Source organism: Danio aesculapii, chromosome 9 (assembly GCF_903798145.1).
Source record: "Danio aesculapii chromosome 9, fDanAes4.1, whole genome shotgun sequence".
Lineage (NCBI taxonomy): Eukaryota > Metazoa > Chordata > Actinopteri > Cypriniformes > Danionidae > Danio > Danio aesculapii.
In genome coordinates, this window is record NC_079443.1 from 18907076 (window position 1) to 18932582 (window position 25507).

Sequence of the window (25507 nt, forward strand, 5' to 3'; positions counted from 1 at the left end):
TGCTGTGCGAGTAAGAGGGTTGTAATGAGCACACCTAAAGAGAAGCGCTGTGTGAGTGATGTAATCAAGCCAGTTTCTCTACATTCAGAATGCTTTTTGTATACATAGTTTGCAATAAACTGAAATATATTGTTTCTACAGATACAGCCAGCAACTTTAAATGGATACTGTTATATTCCTTTCTTGTTTTTCATTTTAATGTCATTTTTTAGTGCATCATGGGATTGTAGTTCTTGCCTTTTTATATACATTGCTTCAAATCAAAGATTGTAATGTAACGTCGTGATTTAGCAAGACTTGGGGGGGAGGGGGGGGGTCACATCAGTTTTGTGTTTTGGCACTTTAAATGTCCAAGCTTTTAAGATTCTGGATTCTGATTGGCTGTCACATTTTTCTTTTGGTTGAAAAAGATATGATTCTGAAAGTGATTCCAATAATATCTGTCCTCTTTGTTGTTATAACTGGTGTGAACTATTTTAACTTAATATTTAATGTAAAATTCATTTATTTATTCATAGTCTTTTGTTAGTTTCAACAATGATGAACACCGAAACCAGATTAAAAACAGACATTTTGCAGTTTAGCATTGCAGAAACTAACTTTAATGAAAAACAAATTGTCAAACGCATCCAAAATTTTGACTAGTAATGTACACTCACTGGCCCCTTTATTAGGTACACCTGTCCGACTGTTTGTCAGCCAATCACACGGCAGCAACTCAGTCCATTTAGGCATGTAGACATGGTCGAGATGATCTGCTGCAGTTCAAACTGAGCATCAGAATTCGGAAGAAAGGTGATTTAAGTCACTTTGAACATGGCATGGTTGTTGGTGCCAGACGGGCTGCTCTGAGTATTTCAGAAACTGCTATTTTACTGGCATTTTCACGCACAACCATCTCAAGGGTTTACAGAGCATAAGAATGGTCAATGGTCCGAAAAAGAAATTATCCAGTGAGTGACAGTTCTGTGGGCGCAAATGGAAAAGGGTCGGAAGCAAACAAAGCAACAGTAAAGCTGCGGTCACACTGGACTTTTCTCCCCATAGACTTCCATTCATACGCACGCGAATAAGTCAGACTGGAAACGCAAGTTTGTGCGTCAAGTTTCACAGTTCACTGCATTGCAAAGTTCATGCTTGGTGAACGCTGACCTGCGAAATCGCATCACTTGACTGCGTGAGACCAATTGAGGATCGAAACATGACCTCTCTGTACAGAAATTTTAAATATGGACCAATCGCTCGCTTTTTTAAATGTCTAATCATCTTTATTAATCTTGCCCCTTTTCACAGCGCCATACAACAGAATTTTCCACGCACAAACTCTATAGTGTGACTGCAGCTTTACTCAAATAACCACTCGTTACAACCGAGGTATGCAGAAGAGCATGTCGTAACACACAACACATCGAACCTTGAGGCGGATTGGCTACAGCAGCAGAAGACCACACTGGCGTGCAACTCCTGTCAGCTAAGAACAGGAAACTAAGGCTACAATTGGCACAGGCTCACCAAAATTGTACAATAGAAGATTGGAAATTTGTTGCCTGGTCTGAGTCTCGATTTCTGCTGTGACATTCGGATGGTAGGGTCAGAATTTGGCCTCAACTACATGAAAGCATGGATCAGTCCTGCTTTGTATCTATGCTTCAGGCTGGTGGTGGTGTAATGGTGTGGGGCACAATTTCTTGCCACACTTTGGGCCCATTAGTACCAATTGAGCGTCGTGTCAACGCCACAGCCTACCTGAGTATTGTTGCTGACCATGTCCATCTGTTTATGGCCACAGTGTACCCATCTTCTGATGGCTACTTCCAGCAGGATAACCCGCCATGTCTCAAAGCGCAAAGCCTCTCAGACTGGTTTCCTGAACATGACAATGAGTTCACTGTACTCAAATGGCCTCCACAGTCACCAGATCTCAAACCAATAAAGTACCTTTGGGAGGTGTTGGAGATTCGCATCATGGATGTGCAGCCAACCAATCTGCAGCAACTGCGTTATGTTATCATGTCAATATGGACCAAAATATCTGAGGAATATTTCCAGTGCCTTGTTGAACCTTTGTCAAAGGATTAAGGCAGTTCTGAAGGCAAAATGGGTCCAACCCGGTACTAGTGCTGTGTATCTAATAAAGTGGCCGGTGAGTATGTAGCTAGAATATTTATAAAGAAACTTGGATGGAGGCCTAGGTTTATTTGGGCCAACCGCAGACATCATTTTGGTAGTCAGTATTCCAAGAGCAGATATTACCCCCATTTTTATTCTTTTCTTACAGAAAGTATTACAAATACAAATAATTCTTCACATATGGTATCCTTGAGAAGAATCATGTTCAATACGTTTCTAATACAGAGTTGCTGCTGCAGTGACAGTAGTAGGCCTCTTTAATGGAGTTACCTTGCCAAAATGTGTTTTAATATCATATTGTCCAAGAGTTAAACCCAGCCGGCTGTTGTGATGTAAGTTTGTACTATATTTATCAGTGTCGTACAGCATGCTCTCTTTCTGCCAGATGAGTGACATGAGCTCACTTGGCACCAATGATTGGTATCATCTCCTCCCAAACAAACAGATGGATCACAGACCAAGCCCCTCAATGGACTTTATTCCAGCAGGTGTCTCTTGTCAGCAGTTGCTGCACCAGAATGCAGCGAAGCACAAGGTCATTGCAGATGATGGTCATGTGACAGGAAATGGTCAACAAGAGGATACACAATGTCCTGTTTTCATTTAGGTTGCCTGAGTTGTGATTGACAGGCAGTTGTGTTATCATGAGTATTATAGGCAGTACAGCACTCCCTCTTCAGTATAAATATGAGTTATGCTGCATGCTGATCTTTTTATAGGGCAGTAAAGCTACTGAGGTAAGTGGGAGAAGGAGGTGTGTAGGAGGGTGAGCTTTCATGACGGTTTAAATTTAAGATATTACACAAATAAAAGAAATATTCAGTCAGAATTACTTTAAATTGACAAAAAATATCTCTTAGCTGCAAATATGCCCTAAACATTAGTTGTCACTGGACTTTTAATTTGAATTAGTCGGAGAGATTTTAATAAATGAAGGCTTAAAGGCACAGTTCACACCACACTTGAAATTGTCACCATTAACTCATCTTTCGCTTGTCACAAACCTGTTTGAGTTTCTGTTGAACACAAAAGAAGATATTTTGAAGAAAGCAGGAATCCAGAAACCATTTACTTTCATAGTATTTGTTTTTTCTGCCTAGGTCAATTACTGGTTTCTAACATTCATCATTTCTTAGTGTTCAATAGAAAACAGAAACATACATGTTCGTGTTTGGGTGAACTATCCCTTTAAACTACACTTTGTTATTCAATGTACCATACTGTTAGTAGATGAGAATGATTCATGATCTTACTTAGGCTCAGACAAACTTTTAATCTGATAAAATAGTATATAGGGTAAAAATAATCTACAGACTTAAATTAGCAGGGCTCTGTGCAAAGACCAGAATACTGAATATTTGATTATGATATCCAGAGGCCAGGGCTAAACAACCAATCACAACATTGGACACAAATAAAAATAAATAAATAAAAGGGAATTGCAAGATTAAGTTAAAAGAAGAAATTGATTTTTTTGGTCTACTCTTGATTTTTCTTGTCAGAAGAGTTTATCTTGATATCATCCCCTCACACCTCTGACATTTTCATCTCATACATCTCACAAATCTGACCTTTTTAGATCTTTTTGACCTTTTCAAATCTGAAATTGTGGGGCAGCATGGTGGCGCAGTGGGTAGAACAATCATCTCGCAGCAAGAAGGTTGCTGGTTCGAGCGCAAACTGGGTCAGTTGGCATTTCTGTGTGGAGTTTGCATGTTCTTCCTGTGTTGGCATGGATTTCCTCCAGGTGCTCTGCTTTCCCCCACAAGTCCAAAGACATGTTATAGGTGAATTGGGTAAGCTAAGCTGTCTGTAGTGTATGTATGTGAATGAGTGTGTATGTTTCCAAGCAATGGGTTGCAGTTGGAAGAGCATCTGCTGCATAAAACATATGCTGGATAAGTTGGCGGTTCATTTAGCTGTGGGGACCCCAGATGAATAGGGACTAAGCCGAAAAGAAAATGAGTGAATGAATGAAATCTGAAATTGTGACTTATCTAACAACTTTGATTAAAGTTTGCAGTTCTGAGGAAAAAAAGTAGAACTGCAAGAAGGCCTAGGCTAAACCTGTTTTTGTGAGTAAAAATTCTCTAGGAAAAAAAGTGTACATTTGGAATTGTGAACTATAAACCTGGAAATGTGAGAACATTTAGCATTGTGATATTTAAACTCAGACCTGCGAGAAATCAAGTCAAAATTTTGAAACAAATAATGTATAATTCTACACTTTAAGTCAGAATTGTGAGATTAAAATAGGCAAATTTAATCAAACATGTTTATTTATTCTATTACATTCGCTTTCCTTGAAAATTATCAACCTCATATCGCCGAGAAATGCAATCTTAGCTTGCATCATAATGGCTGCATCCAACAGCCACTTGTAGTCTACTGTAGACGCTCGAATAATGAACAGGTTCAACTTACAGTTAACTGACGTCACCTGCAGTAATTATAGCGATAGTGACTAAAGTTGTTTTGTACAGACGTTGATACGCGATTTCAACAATCAATCGACAGAAATTTACCTCAGTAAAAAGCGCGGCATTTGAATCGCGGGCAAATCACAGAACTGACGAGATGGGGGCTCCAGTAGAGGACAGCGACTGCAGGTAAACCTCCAGAAACAGAACCAGAATCAGCATCCGTGTGAGACGTGTCTGTACCACGTGGAGCAAAGTTTGTCGCACATTGATACATTGATATGACAACTATCGGTTCACAGTAAAACACGGTTTTTAGTCCTGGGAGTTTGTTACGAATCAAACAAACTTTTTGTAAAATAAAAAACCCTGTAAATGACTCTAAAACGGAACTAATCGTATTTTGCTAGGCTATTGGGCGACAGAACTTTACAAGCACACATGCTATAAAAACAAACATCCTAGCATACTAACTGGCTAAGCTGAAACCCATAACTTAGCTCAAAAAGGAACATAAAATTTATTTTGGTTAAGTCATCAAAATGAGTCAAATGTTAATTCTGCAGCCAGCTGAAATGAGTTTAAATGGACACTTTACGTTTTCTCCGACACTTGGTTGATTTACACTTGATTTGTGCCACAGAATCATTTGGGGATTTTTATAGGGTAAAGAAAGGCCATTGGAAAAATTCACAGCATTATAAGTTTTATCAGTGTTTAAATGGAGACGTTTGTGCAATCATACACCAAGGCAAGTAATCAATTTTCTAACTTTTAAAGTATTTACTTTTATTACTAAAAATACCAACATAACAATTTATGTGGGAAACTAACATGCATTTAATATTTCTTCAGTGGAAGATCTTGATTACAGTTGAACCACTGCACTGACTGTTTTGACCACGTTTTTGGTTCCTTTTCTGGACTTTGAACATCTCAGGATCATTGCAGTACAGAGGATGAGGGGGTTAGCAGAGTTTAATCCCAAATATCTTTGTTCCAAAGATGAACAAAGGTCTCACCATACTGGAATGATGTGAAGGTAATTAATTAATAGCAGAATTTAATTAAATTGACACTTTAAGTAAAAAAAAAGTTTGAGCCCTAATGCTACCATAGTAATTTCCAACATATGTCCCTCGCAGTACATCCAGTTGGGGGCGTCCTGCAGTGGGCTCGTGTGTTGGATCCAAAATTAAACCAGGGTGGGCTGGGGCGGAATGGAGACATTAAATTCTTTCACATTTGGGTGTGAGTTTTGTTTCCAGATAAATGGCCATCACTCTGCACGAGGGCACAACTCTGATCCCTGCTTCAGGAGCACTGGAATGTGATCTCCCCGTTTTTCTTTCTTTTTTTTTTTTTTAGTTTTGTTTGTTTTATTTTTTTGTGACGCAAAGCACGCTGAGGTTACCCCACCTATTTGAGTGTGCTTGTGAACTTTGGCACCTCCCTGCAATTGTGAGCGATATGTGTGTCGATGTTTTCTCTGCACTGTGCAGAGCATAAATGTGCTTAACCATTCAGTTCAAAAACCTAAATTATGTACAAGAGAGATAAATCAGCGCCTAGAATGAGAAGTACATGCTGTTTTGTGAAGGCACGTGCAGGTATGACAAACCCTCTTTTTTTTTTTGAAGAGGCAGCTTTTTTCTTTCTTTTCCATCAGTTAGAGTTGGCCAGACTCCAATAACTTGTCCCATTGATCTAAAGTGAAAACGACCCTGAGCGCACACACAGCCCGCCGAGCGAGGGGGCAGGCGGATGTAAAAACATTTTTTCACCCTCGTGGGTTTTTTTGTTTGGGCTCAATCCCCAGTCCTTTCAGGGGACATAAAGAAAGCGCTGCCCTCAGCAGGGTCATCTGGGATAGAGCCGCGGCAGAGGCGAGGGGCAGACTATAGGTGGCGATTAGGCCCTCTAATGTGTGATGAATCCTTTTAGCATCACATGATATGAACTAATGTCACCATTTAATTATAAAACAACAGAAATCGAGCTGAGGGGGGAGGAGTTTGTGTTGGAGGGGGAACACAGTGACCAGCTGTACTGAAGTGACAAGTGCCAGCTTGGGATGAGCGCCACAATTGTCACTTTTTCATTCTTACATGTGCTTTAATATAGCCTTGATTATGTAAGATGCAAATTGGAATTGCGCTCATGGACAGCTGTTATCCCAGCTCAGCTCGAAAGACTTTAAATTTAGGATGACCCCTCTGCATTTAGAAAGTGGTGAGACTTTCAGTGTGAGCTTATAGAGCCTGTTTTAAACAGAGCAACAGATCTCACATTGTGAATGAAACATGACCTGTGTAAGTTCACTCAGAGTCACTGTCACTGCCATTTTGCCCCTAAATACTGACTCTTGTTTTGTAAATAAGGACGAGTCCAGACATTCTCTGTACTGAACTAGAATGGCCATTGTCTTCTGGGTCATTCTACAATCATGGTGGCAGATGTTGTTACTCCCGTTCAGCTGGCAAAAGGTCAAACTGCAATGCACACAATTCCTTTACAATACTGTATAGGTTTTGAAACACATTTGAACTGTAACTTAAAGCCTCTGAGTGGCTAATGTGAGTAAAAGTTAGCATTAGCAAGTACGAAATAATGTTATTTGTTATTTACCTCAATCTATAAATGTGTTAAGAATTTTGAATAGTTTAAGATAGTATAGTTTGCTTATTATAATTTGTGATCATCACATCACAAACACTTAATTGTTATATAAATATGCAATCATATAAGCAGCTTTGTGGTTTTGAAAATGTAACGTGACAAATCTTTTCAAGTTTTAAATCTGTTCTGATATATAGCATGATTTGCGTTTACATACTGTTGTTTGATATATTGCCATCAAAAAATGTTTGTTTTAGCCCCTGCTTAAAGTATATGTAAAATCTTATTATTATTATTTACAGATTTAATTCAATTCAATTCAATTCACCTTTATTTGTATAGCGCTTATACAATGTAGATTGTGTCAAAGCAGCTTCACATAAAAGGTCACAGTAAATAGGAACAGTGTAGTTCAGTTTGTAGTGTTTAAGTTCAGTTCAGTTTAGCTCAGTTCAGTGTGGTTTAATAATCACTACTGAGAGTCCAAATATTGAAGGGCAAATCCAACGATGCGCAGCTCTACAGATCCCGAACCATGCAAGCCAGTGGCGACAGCGGAGAGGGAAAAAAAACTTCACTAAAGGCGGAAGTGAAGAAAAAAAAACCTTGAGAGAAACCAGGCTCAGTTGGGCACGACCATTTTCATTTTAATTTCTCAGCTGGCCAAACGTCTTGTGCAGAGCTGCAGTCTCAGTGGTGGAGGCTGGAAGCTGGCCTCAGCGAAGACTCGTCTGTCTCTGGAGCGTCAAAGGAATCAGTCTCATGTTCTCCACTCCTCCATGACCATCACAGTAACTGCTCAGGATTCGGCCAGGTCCAGGATATAAAAAATTTACAATGAAACCCTCACGTTAGAAAACAGCAAATTTGGGTAAAATATGGACAAACCCAACTGTTGGTATAAAATTGGGTTGAAAATGAAATTGTCTTTGAAAATGAAAAACAGTTTGTCTTTATTTTACACTCTCAGAAATAAAGGTGCAAGAGCTGTCACTGGGTCAGTACCATTTTTTAAGGTACAATTTTTACTGAAATGGTATAATAGGTATAATTTACTATTAAGTACTTTTAGTACTTATAAGGTTCTTCCCAAGTGACAACTTTCATACCCCTGTTTCTAGAGTGTACCCAGTTTTGGGTCAAATCAACCCAGGATTTTTAGAGTGTATGGTTCATTCTTAAGTTGCCAAACTTGTATGACTTTCTTTCTTCTGCAAAACACATGCGTTTGCTAAATGTTCTCAAACATTTTTCAACACACTATATTGCTTTAATGACATCTCAATCTTAATCCAAAGGGTCACTCTTAGCAAGTATAACAGTTCCACTGTGAAGGTTTTCCACAGGATTTAGAAGGTTTATTGGAATTTTTGGCCATCCTTCTAGAGGCACATTAGTGAGGTCAGACACTGATGTTGAACTGTCTCCACTCTGATCCTCCACACCAAACTTCTCATCCATGTCTTTATGGTCAGTGTGGTCAGGCAAATACCATTTTCCTTTCAACAGTCGAACCCAGAATCTTCCATGGGCCAGACAGAGAAGTGGGATTCGTCACTTCAGAGAATGCATCTCACTGCTCTAGTGTAGTCCACTGGTGGCATACTTTTTGCAGATGCTTAGCCTTGGAAACCCATTCCATTAAGATTTTACACTTTTGTCTTGAGCTAATCTGAGTTTTGGGGTTCTGTAGCTATTGACCCTGCGGAAAGTTTGCAGCTTCTGCGCACTCAGCATTGATTTTACATGGCCAACCACTTTGTGGCAGAGGTGCTGTTGTTTTAAATTGGTACCAATGCTGGTACCACACTTGAATTGACAGAGCTCCTGAGAGTGATCCATTCTTTGACAAATGTTTGTAGAAGCAGTCTGCATGCCTAGGTGCTTTAATTTTACCTGTCGCCTGAAAGTGTTTAGAACACCCAAATTCTATGATTTTGAGGGGGGTCTCAGAACATTTGGCAATATAGTGTACTTTATGTTTTACAGAAGAAAGTCACATTGAAAGGATAAGTAACTGAATATTGACGACTGTTATTGATTCATGAAGTGTGTCAGTGTGACCCAGTTAATTTACAAAATAGTACTAAGCAATATCGTCTTAGTCACAGAACGACCTTTCTTCAGATGACAGAAATGTGAAGTTTACTGTGAAAGAATCTGATTAAATTACTGTGTTGATATAATGTTCAAATCTAAGTCAGTGGTCATTAACTGCACATGAACGGCTTGGTCCTGACTGTGCCTCAAACTTATTGAGTGGCTTTCCTGATATAAACAACACGGCACAGTGGTATTCAGGCAGAGAGGCTGCATGAATTTCCAAGGTGATTAAAGGCTATAAATAACTGCCTGTGTGTTTTTAGTTCTGGGATGGTGAAGCCAAGTGCTACACACAGACCCTGCCCTTCATAGATAGCACTGCAACCTTCAGCCCACAGACAACCAATCGAATGACACCCCTCAAACACTGGACTTAACACCTACTGCCTATCACCTCCTCTTCAATGACTGGCTCCATGCTCTTTTCCCACTATACTGGACCACAACTATATTGATGCCATAGATTTACTCTTGCATAACAGCCATTGGTCACTGTCTTTATTCTTATCATAATATGTGTTGATGGTCTAAATTAGTTCTGCATTTATTGGAGCCTTGACAGGAGGTTTGCCAGTTTCAAATTTGCATTGTCTCTCTAATCCTTTGGCCTTAAAATAACCCAACACGCTTGTCCTCTCATAGATATCTAGACACCGAGCACATGAAATTGCTGCGTGTGTGTATGTGTGTGTCTGTGTGTGTGTCTGTGTGTGGATGAGAGAGAGAGAGGCCATTCCCACAACACACAGCATGTGTTGACTAAATGCAATAAGTGTCAGTTCAAACGGACCATTGCGGTGAGAATTAAAATTCTGTGAACTTGAACTCCACTGTCAGATCTGACAACATTTCTCATGCTCTCTCTGAGATCTCCCTTCCAATGGATAATCTCCCAGTGCTTTGTCAAATAGGTGGGTTTTAGGGTAGAATCGTATTTATATTAAAGACAGCTATAATGCTAACTGTATTAACGTCCACACAATATTAACTTGTCAATACACATTCTTTAGACTTGCCGACTGCCACTTTAAATGTTTGCTCTGTTGTTTGTTCCATTCTGATTGGCTGATACTGAATATAGATCATTAGCCTCGAAAAATTAATTGGAATTGTATTGTTTCTGTGTGCCCTCACTGTTAAAGATGTGGCGTGGAGTATTCTTATTTTTTGTTTAGAAGAATCTATATCTTTGTTGTCATTGTTTTTATCCTTAGTGTGAACAGGTTTGGCAAGTTTGACTAGCCATAGATTTAAAAAAAAAAAAAAGTTGCTTTCCCTTATTCCTTATAAATGTCTCATTGCATCTAGGTTTTCATGCCATTGATCCAATATTTTCTTCAGTCTAATTCACAACCATCTTAAGTTTGAGAAATCTAGTCATTTTTTGTCCAATATTTTCTAGTATTTTCTTCGGTGTAAGCCACAACCATCAAAATTTTGAGAAATCTAGTAAATATTTTCAGGTATTTTCTTCAGTCTAAGCCACAACCACCTTAAGTTTGAGAAATCTAGTAATTTTTTGTCCAATATTTTCCAGTATTTTCTTCGGTGTAACCCACAACCATCTTAAATTTGAGAAATCTAGTCATTTTCTGTCCACTATTTTCCAGTATTTTCTTCAGTCTAAGCCACAACCACCTTAATTTTGAGAAATCTAGTCCTTTTTTTGTTTATTAATTTCTAGCATTTTCTTCGGGCTAAGTCACAACCATGTTAAATTTGAGAATTTTTGTAATTTTTGTCCAATATTTTCCAGATTTTTCTTCAGTCAAAGCCACAACCATCTTAAGTTTGAGAAATCTAGTAATTTTTTGTCTAATATTTTCCAGTATTTTCTTTGGTGTAAGCCACAACCATCTTAATTAAAAAAAAATCTAGTCATTTTTTTTGTCCAATATTTTCAGGTATTTTCTTCAGTCTAAGCCACAACCACCTTAATTTTGAGAATTCTAGTAATTTTTTTGTGCAATATTTTCCAGCATTTTCTTCGATCTACCATCTTAATTTTGAGAAATCTAGTTATTTTTTTGTCCAATATTTTACAGTATTTTCTTCAGTCTAAGCCACAACCACCTTAATTTTGAGAAATCTAGTCATTTTTGTCCATTTTTTTCCAGCATTTTCTTCAGTCTAAGCCACAACCATCTTAATTTTAAGAAATCTAGTCATTTTTGTCTAATATTTTCCAGTATTTTCTTCAGTCTAAGCCACAACCCCTTTAATTGTGAGAAATCTAGTCATTTTTGTCCAGTATTTTTTTCAGTCGAAGCCACAACCATCTTAAGTTTGAGAAATCTAGTCATTTTTTGTCCATTATTTTCCAGTATTTTCTTTGGTGTAACCCACAACCATCTTAATTTTGAGAAATCTAGTCATTTTTTTTGTTTAATATTTTCCAGCATGTTCTTCGGTCTAAGCCACAACCATCTTAATTTTGAGAAATCTAGTCATTTTTTGTCCACTATTTTTAGGTATTTTCTTCGGTGTAAGCCACAACCATCTTAATTTTGAGAAATCTAGTCATGTTTGTCCAATATTTTCCAGTATTTTCTTCAGTCTAAGCCACAACCATCTGACATTTGAGAAATCTAGTCATTTTTGTCCAATATTTTGAAGTATTTTCTTCAGTCTAAGCCACAACCATCTTATTTTTGAAAAATCTGGTCATTTTTTTTCCAATACTTTCCAGCATTTTCTTCAGTCTAAACCACAACAATCTTAAATTTTGAGAAATCTAGTCATTTTTTGTCAATTTATTTCCAGTATTTTCTTCAGTCTAAGCCACAACCATCTTATTTTTAAGCAATCTTGTCATTTTTGTCCAATATTTTTCAGTATTTTCTTCAGTCTAAGCCACAACCCCTTTAATTTTGAGAAATCTAGTCATTTTTGTCCAATATTTTCCAGTATTTTCTTCAGTGTAAGCCACAACCGTCTTAATTTTGAAAATCTAGTCATTTTTGTCCAATATTTTTCAATATTTTCTTCATTCTAAGCCACAACCATATTAATTTTGAGAAATCTAGTCATTTTTGTCTAATATTTTTCAATATTTTCTTCAGTCTAAGCCACATCCGTCTTAATTTTGAAAATCTAGTCATTTTTGTCCAATATTTTCCAGTATTTTCTGCAGTCTAAGCCACAACCACCTTAATTTTGAGAAATTCAGTAATTTCTTGTCTAATATTTTCCAGTATTTTCTTCAGTCTAAGCCACAACCATCTTAATTTTGAGAAATCTAGTCATTTTTTTTGTTTAATATTTTCCAGCATGTTCTTCGGTCTAAGCCACAACCATCTTAATTTTGAGAAATCTAGTCATTTTTTGTCCACTATTTTTAGGTATTTTCTTCGGTGTAAGCCACAACCATCTTATTTTTGAAAAATCTAGTCATTTTTTGTCCAATATTTTCCAGCATTTTCTTCAGTCTAAGCCACAACAATCTTAAATTTTGAGAAATCTAGTCATTTTTTGTCAATTTATTTCCAGTATTTTCTTCAGTCTAAGCCACAACCATCTTAATTTTAAGAAAATCTAGTCATTTTGTCCAAAATTTACTTCAGTCTAAGCCACAGTCATCTTATTTTTAAGCAATCTAGTCATTTTTGTCCAATATTTTTCACTATTTTCTTCAGTCTAAGCCACAACCCCTTTAATTTTGAGAAATCTAGTCATTTTTGTCCAATATTTTCTTCAGTCTAAGTTTGATAAATCTAGTCATTTTTTTGTCCATTATTTTCCAGTATTTTCTTCGGTGTAAGCCAAAACCGTCTCAATTTTGAGAAATCTAGTCATTTTTGTCCAATATTTTCCAGTATTTTCTGCAGTCTAAGCCACAACCACCTTAATTTTGAGAAATTCAGTAATTTCTTGTCCAATATTTTCTAGTATTTTCTTCAGTCTAAGCCACAACCATCTTAATTTTGAGAAATCTAGTCCTTTTTTTTGTAGGACCAAGTGTAAAATAATTACACTTAACAGATATATTTTGATCCAGTAGCCTGACAAAGCTAAGTCTTATGTTGGTTATGCCAGGTATTTCTATTCCACCCAAAGTAAAAGTATAATTTTTGTGTGTCAATTAGGATTTTCAGCATGTTATTGCTCGCTCCCTACAACCTCTCCAGTACAACCACTTTTACACTTTTACTACTAACAGGAATATCATTAAAGCTACTTAAATGGAAAAATATGTATTTTCATACAAATGTTCACATTATTATAAGCTGTTTATTAGCTGATTAGCTAATAAATTAAACAGCTTGCTAAGAAAACAGATAATTTATTTGACACAAACAGAATTAGCATCTAAATAGTGTGAGATCAAAGCGAAGTACACATTTACACTGATGTCTAACTCATATCCGTCGTACATACATTATAATCTGGCCTGCGTGGTGTTGCCATTTCCTCACAGATGGAGGACTGTGTGCATCATATGTCATTTTAGTGTCCCTCATCATTGAGTCTCTTTCTCACTTTCCCGCTAGGAATCTGGAATGGAGGACTGATAAGCATAAAGTTCAGAGGTCAATGAGGGCAAGTTTTCAGTTCAGACGCGCTCAGGCTTCCAGGAGATTTGTTTGCATTGATTGTGATTTTGGCCTGGATTTATAAATGGAATAAATGTAAACTCTTAAGTGTCATTAGGTTTTTCTTGCATAAGCAATTCATCAAATTTTGTACCTCTTTCACCTTTTGATAAAAATCAGGCAGGCACTCATGGCTACCCACATACCACAAGTGATGCTCAAGCACTGGTCATGGATTTAATTACATCAATTTTAGCCTTTTTAAATAAGATAATGTTTTACTTGATAAGATTACAAGAATGTGTTTGTTTCAAATAGCAAAACTTGATCAGGATACCACCTCCGTCTCATTTTAAGCTTGGTAAAACACTGTTAGGCTTAATTAAAAATGACAAAGTCAATTAATTACATTCTAACCATTAGAAATATCTGTAAAATTTATTTTCTATGTAAATCCCGACTGCCTTGTTATTTTTAAGCAAGTGATGACGACTATGTAGTGAACAGGACAGCACTTGAGAGCACCCAAACATAAATCATTGCAGCCTGCCGTTTGCAAAAGAAAAGGTCAGGGTAGCCTACATTTATGGTACAAAAAGTTTATTTAGTAACAGCTTTGTAAACATTTGAGGTAAATGAACATTTACATCAACTTGTTCTTATAAAATTGAATACACAAGGCACTTCTCTTAAGACAGCATTGAAACAGGCTGCTGTTCTGAGCATATGTAGGTGGTTCATTTTCCCTGATTGGTCAGAATAATCAGCTCTGCTTGAGAAAATCAGTTCAAGAAATGAGTGTTATCTGAGAATAATGTGCTGCAACTAAGTACACTACAAACGGATCGAGATAGGAAAGAGCTGGCTGGCTGGCCAATTCCAATTCAGAATCGATGAAATGCTATAATCCAAAATGTTCAAATTTCCTGCGGTCCTTTCAGGCCACTACAACAGTCCTAAAATAAAACATGGGAAACGTGTATATTTCTTATACTCTACAAGTGCTGCTTTATAAATTACATTTGATGTTATTTAAGTGGAAGAATACTGCCATCAACACAACGACTTTTACCATTAAGACATTTTCCTTTAAGGATCAAAAATATTTCCTCTTTTCTACCAATGTAAGAATTAATGAACAGTGTCTTTTGCCTAAATGTGCAAATCTTCAACTATATACTAAAATGTAAACTTTAAGAACCAAAAAAAGACAAAATAACACACTTTCATTTTTGGATACATTAAAACAGCAGAAAATAAATAACATACATCTGTAAATACTGTGATCCGGTAAAGCAGATCTAATACTGTCCTAGGCACAAACCTGCACAGTCTCTGCATGATGAAGTAATGTACCGTTTATATTTCAGGGCTGTCTCTCTCCTTAAATAGATTGCTGAAGTTTATACCTGATAATAGGAGCATTGTACATTGATGGGTCTCAAGAACAGTTTTCTGAAGGAAAATAAATAATATTGTGCTGTCATATGGGTTTAAATTGTTATGTGTACAGAAGGCATGTCCTACACAACAGCAGTAGTAGTGAGTGAAAATGAGGGCCTCACAGTAACCTGAAACTGGACCAAAAAAAAGGGGATAAACTCCATAATAGCATTAGACACTTACAGCATCTTTTTTATGTTCATTTTGAAGTAACTCTTTTTTTGGCAACCACGAACTGACTATTCAGTTCAATTCATCTTTATTTCTATATCGCTTTTACAATGTAGAGTGTGTCAAAGCGGCTCAACATAGAAGTTCTAGTAAATTGAAAGTGTCAGTCCAGTTTTCAGAGTTAAAGTTCAGACTAAGTTCAGTGACTACAGAAAAGCAATGCTTTTTTGATTTACTCATTCTCAACCAATTGCTAACATTTTTAGAAAATGTCCAAGCTTTTCGAACTAAAAACAATGAGGATTTCAAATGTAATAAGAGTTAGTACTCCTCTCATCAGATTAACTACTTCCAAAGAGATCATGTTTTCCTGGCGTCATATCAAATTGGTCATATATCAAAACTCTCAAATCCAACAGAGGAACAGGATGTGAAATTCAGATTATGGGATTGAAAAAAATATGGTCCAGAGAATACACAAGCTATATGAATTAAAACTCTGCACCATTCAGTAGTACAACAGTTATCTAACTAAATACTTCACTTGCCTCAGTTAATGTATGGATGACCTTTTCTCTGTGATGCATTAACGTTTGCCACTTTCATCAGGCAATGTGCTTTTTACTTTTTTCCCCTTCCCCAACACTTTGATTTCTTTTTAGAATGAGAAAATCGAGAGACAGATGCTGGAACAACAAAGCAAACCTTCAAAAGAAAATGTCAGATGGGAAGTACTGTCATCAATTGCTATTCCAGGATTATAATAATAATAATAGTAATAATATTAATAATAATAATAATAATAACAATAACCATGTAATATTGAATTTGTTTTACTTGTTTGGAACTTGCATTATTGCAATACAAACATCAGCTTGTTATTCTATGAAATGTGTCTACTAACTGAATCATTGGACTTATTAAAGTGACATTTTTCTGAGTGAACCACTCTAGATTTTGGTGTATCAGTTGTATTGCTCCATTCAACTGCTGCACTAACCAGTATTCAGCAGCCATCTTTTAAGGGATGGCTGAACTCTTCCCCATTCCAGCATTCTGCCTCTCCCTTCCTCTTCTTTTCTGGTGCGTCTCTGTATTTTTGTCCACAAAAATCTGTGCTTTGAGGTGCAGAGCCACTACACCGCCAGATCATTGGGCCTCGCTCTGACACTGCTGGCTTTACTAGCCCTGCTCAGTCGTCGAGCATCAGTGAAAATGACGGGCGGCTCGTGCATCTCCACTGTGGTGGTGACGTGCCCCTCCTCTGGCCCAGTGCTCAAACCGCCACCAGCGGAGGAGGGGGTGCTGGCAAGCTGAGCGGCATCTTTGGATTGCCGTGCGTTATCAGAGGAGCAAGATGAGGAGGAAGGGCATGGGGAGGCGGCGTTCATCTCCCGAGTCTGCTGCTCGGTGGCCAGGTTGGCCCAGTTCTGCTCAGCAGCTAGCCTGTGGTTGTTGTTGTTGCTGATGTAGTAAGGTGAGGACTCCTCAAGCTCCTCGCGCAAAGGGTCCATCTTAAACTCTGCCGTGGAGGGCGCTGACACAGGCTGGAGGAACGCGCCACCCGCCACCGCCACTTCCGTGTAGTCTGGCGGGTAGCTGAGGGTTGGAGGCGCAGTTCTGGGGGACTCGGGCTCAGCTTCGTCCGCATCAGGCAGCGATTCGCGGTCCGGGGCAAACTCATTGGTCATGCCCTGTTTGACCTTCTTCCATCCGAGGTGATAGATTTCTAACAAATTCAGCAAAAGGGACACGCAAGCCACCACAAGCATAAATATGATGAAGATGGTCTTTTCTGTAGGCCGGGAAATGAAGCAGTCTACCGTGTTGGGGCAAGGCCACCGCGCACACTTATACAGGGGCCGCAACTGGAAACCATAGAGGAAATACTGACCTAAAATGAACCCCACTTCAAACAGGGTCTTGAAAATGATGTTGAACACGTAGGTGCGCAACAAGGCACCTCTAATGCGGATTTTGCCGTGCTCGTCTCTGATTGGCGGCTTTTCCTTTTTGCCGCCCCCACCCCGTCCACCAGGCTCCCCTCCATTTCTATACAGGAGTTCTTTCTCCTCTTGGAGCCGGCTAGCCTTTCGCAACTCTTCCTCACGCTCTTTCCGCTTTTCCTCCATACGAACAATGTGCAGGACGTGGCCCAGGTAGATGAGCGTTGGCGTGGACACGAAGATGATCTGGAGCACCCAGAAGCGGATATGGGAGATGGGGAAGGCCTCATCGTAGCAGACGTTCTCGCAGCCAGGCTGCTGCGTGTTGCAGGTGAAGTCCGACTGTTCATCGCCCCAGACCTCCTCAGCTGCCGCTCCCAACACCAGAATCCTAAAAATGAAGAGTACCGTCAGCCAGACTTTGCCGATCACTGTCGAGTGTTCCTGTGCATTTTCCAAGAGCCGCCCAAGAAAGCTCCAGTCACCCATGCTTCACGATTTCTAGCCTAGAGAGAAAGTACAGTCTGGAGGCCGAGAGAGAGAGAAAGGGGAAGAGAGAGGATTCATTGAGAACTAGTTCAGCTGTTAACAAATAACACTGTACATGAGATTGTTTTTATCGAGTCTGTCTAGGCCTGTGCTCTGAAGGTATGTTCAAACTGGCACAGCTAATGCAAATGAATGTATTAAAAAACCACACGTTCAGCCTTCGTGAACTCACACAGCATTTCACGATTCTGCATAAGATTCGATGGTCAGCTCTGATGAAGCACTTGACAGTCCTTTGCACAACTTAATCAATCTTTGTCAGGAAAATCAAGCAAATCAGCCTTGCGATTGCTTACAGTAAATATCACATTAAAAAACAAAACAAACGTTGACAAACTTTTGGATTTTGAGACCTCTCTCTATTTAACTCTTTAACTGGCTGCTATGAGCCTGGCATGCACAGTGTAAGCAAACTCTTTCTGGCTCGCTTTCTCTCCAGCCACTGACACACACACATACACTCGTACACACTTTTTCACCACATTCATACACACAGTCTCTTTCTCTCTCACCTGTTCGCTTCACTGCCCAGCAGGCATGTGCTGAGATCGACATTATAATGTTCAAAAACAGTTGAAAGCGTTGACTGGACATTGATGTGTGGAGGGCCCTAATAGAGCCAATTACAGGAATTCAAAGGGGAAAATTCAGGGAAATATGGAGACATGGCACTGCCAAGGCCAGGACAATTTATAGCTGTGAATCTACCCTTATATCATGTCTGCACGTGTATAATTAATTGCCAGTACAATTGATTAATTTGCCTTTTAGGTGATGTAAGTGCTTGTAAGTAAATAATTGATGAATCCATAAATCAGTGTTAGGATTTGATTAACACAGATTCATCTTTATCATCATAAGCACAAATTAGCAGTACAACTAAACAAACAAACAAAGAATGGGATAGCATTAACACTAGTAAACAAAGACAACCAATGTACAAAAAAAAACACATTCAACAGGCAGAAAATCAATAATTTTACTTACTAAAATGAAGTTGTTTTGAGGGCGGCAAATCCATCGACTAAGGTTCTAAATCAAGTCTATGACCCTGAAAAAAAAAGTGCATAATTACATAATAATAAAATTATAATAAAACAGTTCTTATTCTTATAATATATATTATATATATATATATATATATATATATATATATATATATATATATATATATATATATATATATATATATATATATAATATATTTTATGTAATTTATTTTACATTTACATAACTTTAGCAGATATTTTGTTATAATAAAATGTATTGCAATTATTAAAAGTGTCATTAAACAAGTTTCACAAGCAGCTTAATTTGTTTTTAATTTTTAACAACTTTAATTTGATTGTTTCACATTTATATTTCCTTTTACATAACCTTATATAGTAGCTTTTACTTGTATATTAGGTGACTTAATGTTTAAAAATGATAATTACTCAGGCAACTTTTTATATATTTACATTTGTTACACAGATAATCAAGTCCTGTAAATCATATTAAAATATGGCTTATTTCTATGAAATCATCTAAAATCGTTTTGTTCCCAAGCTATTATTATAACAACAGTTATTGAATTTGCTTGGTTTTAATTATCACTAATACTCGTCCTCTCTGATCTATCAGTTAAGCATTTAATTACAAAACTGCTGCTGTGTATATAATTAAGTGATGATACTAACTGTCCACTGTCCACATTCAGGTCAAACAGTCCGGTAGATTTTCTAGGCTTTGCACTGTATTATTCGCTCATATGTCATATCAAACAACAGATGTTTTCCTGAAATGTGTCCATATGATGTTAGCTGTTAGTAGGCAGAAACCATCCACACTGGAGTGAAAGCTGATGGCCTACCAGCTAGCGAAAATTCACATCAATTACTATGGGATGTAAATTAAAGTTTAATTACACCTAACTTGAAGCATACCTTGACTGAAGTAAACTTATCTAACGAAAGCAATATCCAGCAGCCACTGGTGCCACAGTTTGAGTGCGATGAAAGCATACAGACCTCCCAAAGGTAGCAGGAGCCCTCCCCGCTCCCCCCGTTCCCAAATCCTGGCAGCACTGCCAGCTTACCAAACTCTTTTGAAAGTGGCCGGCCAACTTATTCATTCAAAAAAGTTCTTCACACAGAGACCCGAGGCCAAACTCTCGTAGAACACCTAGTTTTTCATGGCAATTCGAGTGTGGAGACGGGGTCTCACCAAGCGCAGCTGTCTCCCGTTCCCAGCCATCGCTACTGTCACTTTGAGTGGTCATGCAAGAGTGCTGCTTTCAGAAAGTCATCGGCCAGTCAGCGCGCACGCCACGCCCCTGTCAACCGGGGTAAACTCATCGCCCCAACACTATAACTATACTCCAGATCACAATTTTACTAATTTACTGGCATAAAACTTTAACATTTTAACACAGAATATTATCATAATAATAACCAAAACATTTACTATTTTATTAAATTAATAAAATTAAATTATTATTTAATGTATTAGTTTTGAAAGCAATTAATTCATCACTCTAATTAAGCATCAATGTTTGATTTCAAGCTTAAAATCTAAGTAACCATTGACTATTTTTTGTTCAGTAATTAGTTGAAAATCTTAAATATAGCTGTCTTTACAGTATATATAACTATTACATGAGGGTAAGTAAATCAATATAAAATCGTTTTGGTAGTAAATTGGCAAAAACAACATATAAAAATATATATTTTTGTGTGGAAAACTTTAGTCATGCAGCAGGCCTTGCCTAAAATAGTATGGAAATACACCGCCCTCCTTTGGTTTTCCTGAGAGAATCCACCAGTGGCAATCATAATACTGACAAACAGCAAGTATTTAGAGATTTTTTTTATTAAGACCTTCATATAAAATATTAGTTGTTAGCCAAAATTGCAAAGAACATGTATTTAGCTGGCAATCAGTTGACAATAAAAATGATCACAGCTTGCTTTGGGAAACAGTAAGATTTAATCAATATCATGTGAGAATTTTGGTACAAAAATTCCCACAAAGTTCTGTCACTGAATGCGCTCTCATCTGTCAACAGGTAAACTGACTAGCCTTGATATCTAAGAGAAGAGCGACTAGTAAAAAAAAGTAAACATTCTCACGTGATTGCAGCCTGCTTGCAACTCTAACGGTTAATAAATAAGACTGTATTACATTAACATATTTCAGAGCCACTTCTCTATTAGGATATGTCATGTGTTTACTCTTTAGCAGGGATCATCCAAGTAGTCCAAATAGAAATGCTTAATGGCTCGCGTTAATGATTCAGTATAAGGCTAAAACATTATTTGAAATATCTATTATCGCTCATTAAACACTGAAGATTCATATAATAATGCACACTGCTTTAAGCTGCTATGAAATCCCAGGTAGGGTTGAATGAAAGGCTGACCTTGTGAGTTGTAAAATATTTGAATCATGTACCAGAACAAACATAAAAAGCAAAAACAAAACAAGCAAACAAACATTAAAAAAACACATTTCCAGGCTAAAATTGTTGGTAGGAAACGGAAAGACTAAAATGCGTTAATAAAATTAATTTAAAAACATAGCAAAGTGTCCAAATATTGAGATGCATTTCTGTACAATACAACATAAAAAATTATCCTTCAAAAACAGGACACTAATTCTGTGCAAAGGCGGTCTTTGAACGTGTGTGTGGTTTGACCACTAGGAGTCACTCTTTCGCTTTTCTAATGCCGCTCAGGGGTGTCCAAACTCGGTCCTGGAGGGCTGGTGTCCTGCATAGTTCAAACTTGCTTCAAAACACCTGCCAGGAAGTTCCTAGTGTATCTAGTAAGAACCTAATTACCTGGTTTGGGTGTGTTTGATTAGGGCTGGAGCTAAACTCTCCAGGAGGCCCTCCAGAACAGAGTTTGGACACCCCTACTGTAACCAGCTAGCATGTGAAAAAATTACAAATATATCTCAACAACCCTCACATCTTTTTCATTGACCATGCAGTGTTACAACTCTGAATCATCTTTCGGCTAGGGGAAGGAATTTCACCTTCGGAAAGAGCCATGCTGAAACCTGCTTTCAGGTGTGTGTCTTTTGATGTGATCTCTGGGCTACTTGTCAAAAAGAGCTACAAAGCACATACTGTTAAATCTACAAGCCTGTTATCATCTTCCATGATGGCAGAGTTGAAGATCCTCTTAAACAGTCTTATTGCTCGATGAGTCCGAAGCCGATGACAGCAACTTTGCGTTTTTTTCATTCTGTAGGTGCGCCTTTTCTGTGGACATTTTGTCTTGGTGTACAAATGAGCGCCTCCCTTTGGCTCTGGCTGAGCACCTGAGCAATGCTTTGACTATCAGGTAGGCCAGTTCAGCCACATTGAGCACAATGCAGATGGCGGAAGATCCCACCATAAAGATGGTGAAGACCGTCTTCTCTGTTGGTCTTGAGATGAAACAGTCAACTTTATTGGGACAAGGCCACTGTTCACACTTCACAAGGCGTGCCATCTGAAAGCCATCGTAGACATAATAGAGAGCATACATGAATCCGGCCTCGAAAAGAAGTCTGAAGAACAGGCTGGAGGTGTAGGTCCACCACAGTGGCCCAGTGATGGGTAGACGCCGGTTCTTCAAGCTCTCCAGGTCATCTCCTTTACCATTACCTCCACGTTTGCCCAAAAGACCTTTCTTTTTTATGTTGCGCTTGCGATACGCCACATGCATAGCCACCAGTAAAGCCGGTGTGGACACAAAGATGAGCTGCAGACACCAAAAACGAATGTGTGAGACTGGAAAGAAGTGGTCATAGCAGACGTTTTTGCAACCAGGCTGTTGTGTGTTGCAGGTGAAGTCGGATTGTTCATCTCCCCAAACCGTCTCTGCTGCTATGACCAGGATGCTAATGCGGAAGATGAAGAGGACAGACAGCCAGATCTTCCCCAAGCTGGTGGAGTGTTTATTCACCCCTCCCAGCTGAGCATAAAGTGCTCCCCAACTCATCCTGTCTACTGTTGCTCTCAGCTCCTGATTGAAAAGAAAGAGAGAAACTTTATTCATTTGGCTTAGTCCCTTATTTATCAGGGGTCATCACAGCGGAATGAATCGCCAACTATTCTAGCATATGTTTTACGCAGCGGATGCCCTTCCAGCCGCAACCCAGTACCGGGAAACTCTCACTTTCACACTCATACACTATGGCCAATTTTAGTTAAGGCAAAGCTTAAATTGTGGTAAATTAGACACAAAAACACAATTTCCACTGGAATTATGTGAGATTGCTTTAATCAAAAACAAACCATATATCTAAATTATTTTTCTAAATATGTATATTAATAATAATACTTATAACAGTAATTAAATAAATACAGATTAATAATTATATATTTCAATGTAATGATTTTCAAAATTATACTAGTTAAATACAATTATAACTATTATTTGCAGTTGGCAAGAAATCTAAAATGATCATTAAAACAACAGTTTAGATGTACTTTTATTATATTTTCTTAAAGATGAAATTAAAAAAAGAAAAACTTCAAATGACAACTGAATCCAAGAATAATAATCTTAACTATTAATAAAAGCTACAATAATTAATCACTCGGTGACACTAAAATAACTTCAAAACAAACATACAAAACTTTTATTTAATATAGGAGGTGTGTACATGCTCTTTATTTATTTAAATGTTTTAATGTATGCACAACCGTTGTGGAAATTTGTGTTGAAATTAAAATTTTGAATGACAAAAATCTGTAAAGGTTTAGCCATACATGTTTGTAATGCAATATTAACTTAAATGTAATGTCTTCAAAAACACTTAACATCTTGAAATAAGCACACTTTGTTACCATAATGTTATTTAACATCTAATATTAGCTAAACATGATGTTCTGTATAATATATACTAAATAATATAAATAAATAAGCTTCTGCTCACCAAGGCTGCATATATTTCATCAAAAATATAAGTACAAATTATACAATAGTGAAATGTTATTGCACTGTAAATTAACTGTTTAAAAGTAGTTTATCATTTAATTTAATCATTTATTCCAGCGATTTTAAAGATTAATTTTCAGCTTCATTACGCCAGTCTTCAGAGTCACATGATCCTTCAGAAAACACTAATATTTATTATTATTATTATTATTATTAATGGGTAATAAAAGCAATAGCGACTGAAGTAATAACTTAATTTGAAACTACATACAATAAGAAAGCAGCTATTGAACATGATAATAAATATTTAACAATTTAACCTTTTTTTTTACATTTAATAAATGTCACCTTGATGAACAAAAACATGAACAAAAAAAACATGCTAAAAAACTTGACCACAAACTTTTGACCGGTAGTTTACAGTATATGCTGTTTTCTCACATTTAGTAACTTTGGTCATTTTATCAAGTTTAACGAGCCACTAATACCACATCAAATATCAGTTTTGGTAGTTTCACAGTAAGATTTCTGTTTACCTGTTAGCCTACACGATGATTCAGATCAAATCCATGATATATATCCGTCAGTGTGAGCTAAGTTGAGCAAATCACTTGTGTGGTGCCTCTGAGGTCTTCAGAGTGAGATGAAGTGATTGACTGAAAACAGAGAGCACTTATTTAGTGTGTTCTAGGGGAGAGGTGCACCTGACGGCGGGCGGAGCCTCGACATTCATTGGATGTTTCTTGAGCTCGAGAGCGTCAAATCTCCGGACCGCGGCGCTCAGCAGATTAAAACACTGACCACTACAGCTTCAGCAGCTCGCGTCTACATGTAGTATTGCGTTCCGTGTTTGGTTAGAAAACGTAAACATATTTTAACTTTGAGTGGATAAACTGTAGGAAATGTGCTTTTAAACCACAGCCTTCTGGTAACCTTCGGTGAAAATTAACCATGGTTTTTACTTACAACTAGGATACATTGTTACCACAAATGTTTAACATGTAGAAACTCTGATTTGTATTAATGGTCAAAATACTAGAAATACGCCCAAAGCACTTCTAATTTTCGTAAGAAGTCAATAAAACGTCCGTTATTTTATTTCATTTTATTTATTTATTTTTTTGCTGTACAAAAAGTAACCTCATAATGTTTTACTTTTAAGTCAAGCTAAAACCATAGATTGGGTAAAACTAGCAAATGAAAGTAGACTACATTAATCTATGTTCGCTTGGATTTTTCTTACAATGTCTCTCTCTGTGTGTGTGTGTGCCAGTCCACAAGAACATACGATGCAGCCAGCGGGGTTAGTTGTACCAGGGTCTCGGCAAACAATTTTGTGTTTAATAGACGTCTAATAGTCATCTAAACTTGCAAATCTTGGCTAAAACAAGGCTAAACTTGGGTTGTCAGTGAAGATCGAATAGAGAACAGCCTAAAACTAGACTAGTCGTCAAACAGACAGGCTTTATATGTCATTCATTTCTCTTTATTTTATGACAAGTCTAGTTTTGGCCTATTCTTAGACGTCGTTCCTAGATTAGATTTTTACTGACAGCCCAAATTTAACCTTGGTTTAGCCCAGACGACTATGTTTAGACATCTATTAGACATCTTTTAAAAACAAAAAATGCTTGCTGGGGTGTTACAATTGATCTGAACACTGTGTACATCATTAAACAAAA

At 37.5% G+C, this 25507-nt stretch overlaps 2 protein-coding genes across 4 annotated transcripts; both read right to left on the bottom strand.

Annotated features, from left to right (window-relative positions):
- Window positions 1-14387: 14387 nt before the first annotated feature.
- On the bottom strand, window positions 14388-20270 carry gja3 (gap junction protein, alpha 3). Of its 3 annotated transcripts, none has more exons than XM_056465131.1 (3): window positions 20119-20270; window positions 18901-18964; window positions 14388-17888 (listed from the first exon to the last, which is right to left on the bottom strand). In XM_056465131.1, the coding sequence occupies exon 3, from the start codon at window positions 17851-17853 to the stop codon at window positions 16555-16557; it is 1299 nt and encodes a 432-aa protein (XP_056321106.1). In that variant the 5' UTR covers window positions 17854-17888; window positions 18901-18964; window positions 20119-20270; the 3' UTR covers window positions 14388-16554. The 3 variants fall into 3 exon arrangements, with proteins under 3 accessions (XP_056321106.1, XP_056321104.1, XP_056321105.1); XM_056465129.1 differs by having other exon boundaries at window positions 19991-20270; XM_056465130.1 differs by having other exon boundaries at window positions 19839-20270.
- A 475-nt stretch (window positions 20271-20745) lies between these two features.
- On the bottom strand, window positions 20746-24483 carry gjb8 (gap junction protein beta 8). The gene is made up of 2 exons (XM_056465461.1): window positions 24362-24483; window positions 20746-22907 (listed from the first exon to the last, which is right to left on the bottom strand). Exon 2 carries the CDS (start codon window positions 22881-22883, stop codon window positions 22080-22082), a length of 804 nt encoding a protein of 267 aa, XP_056321436.1. The 5' UTR covers window positions 22884-22907; window positions 24362-24483; the 3' UTR covers window positions 20746-22079.
- Between the last annotated feature and the right edge of the window lie 1024 nt (window positions 24484-25507).

Coding starts and splice junctions, on each gene's coding strand:
- gja3 (XM_056465131.1), bottom strand. CDS start 17,853: ATGGGTGACTGGAGCTTTCTTGGGCGGCTCTTGGAAAATGCACAGGAA.
- gjb8 (XM_056465461.1), bottom strand. CDS start 22,883: ATGAGTTGGGGAGCACTTTATGCTCAGCTGGGAGGGGTGAATAAACAC.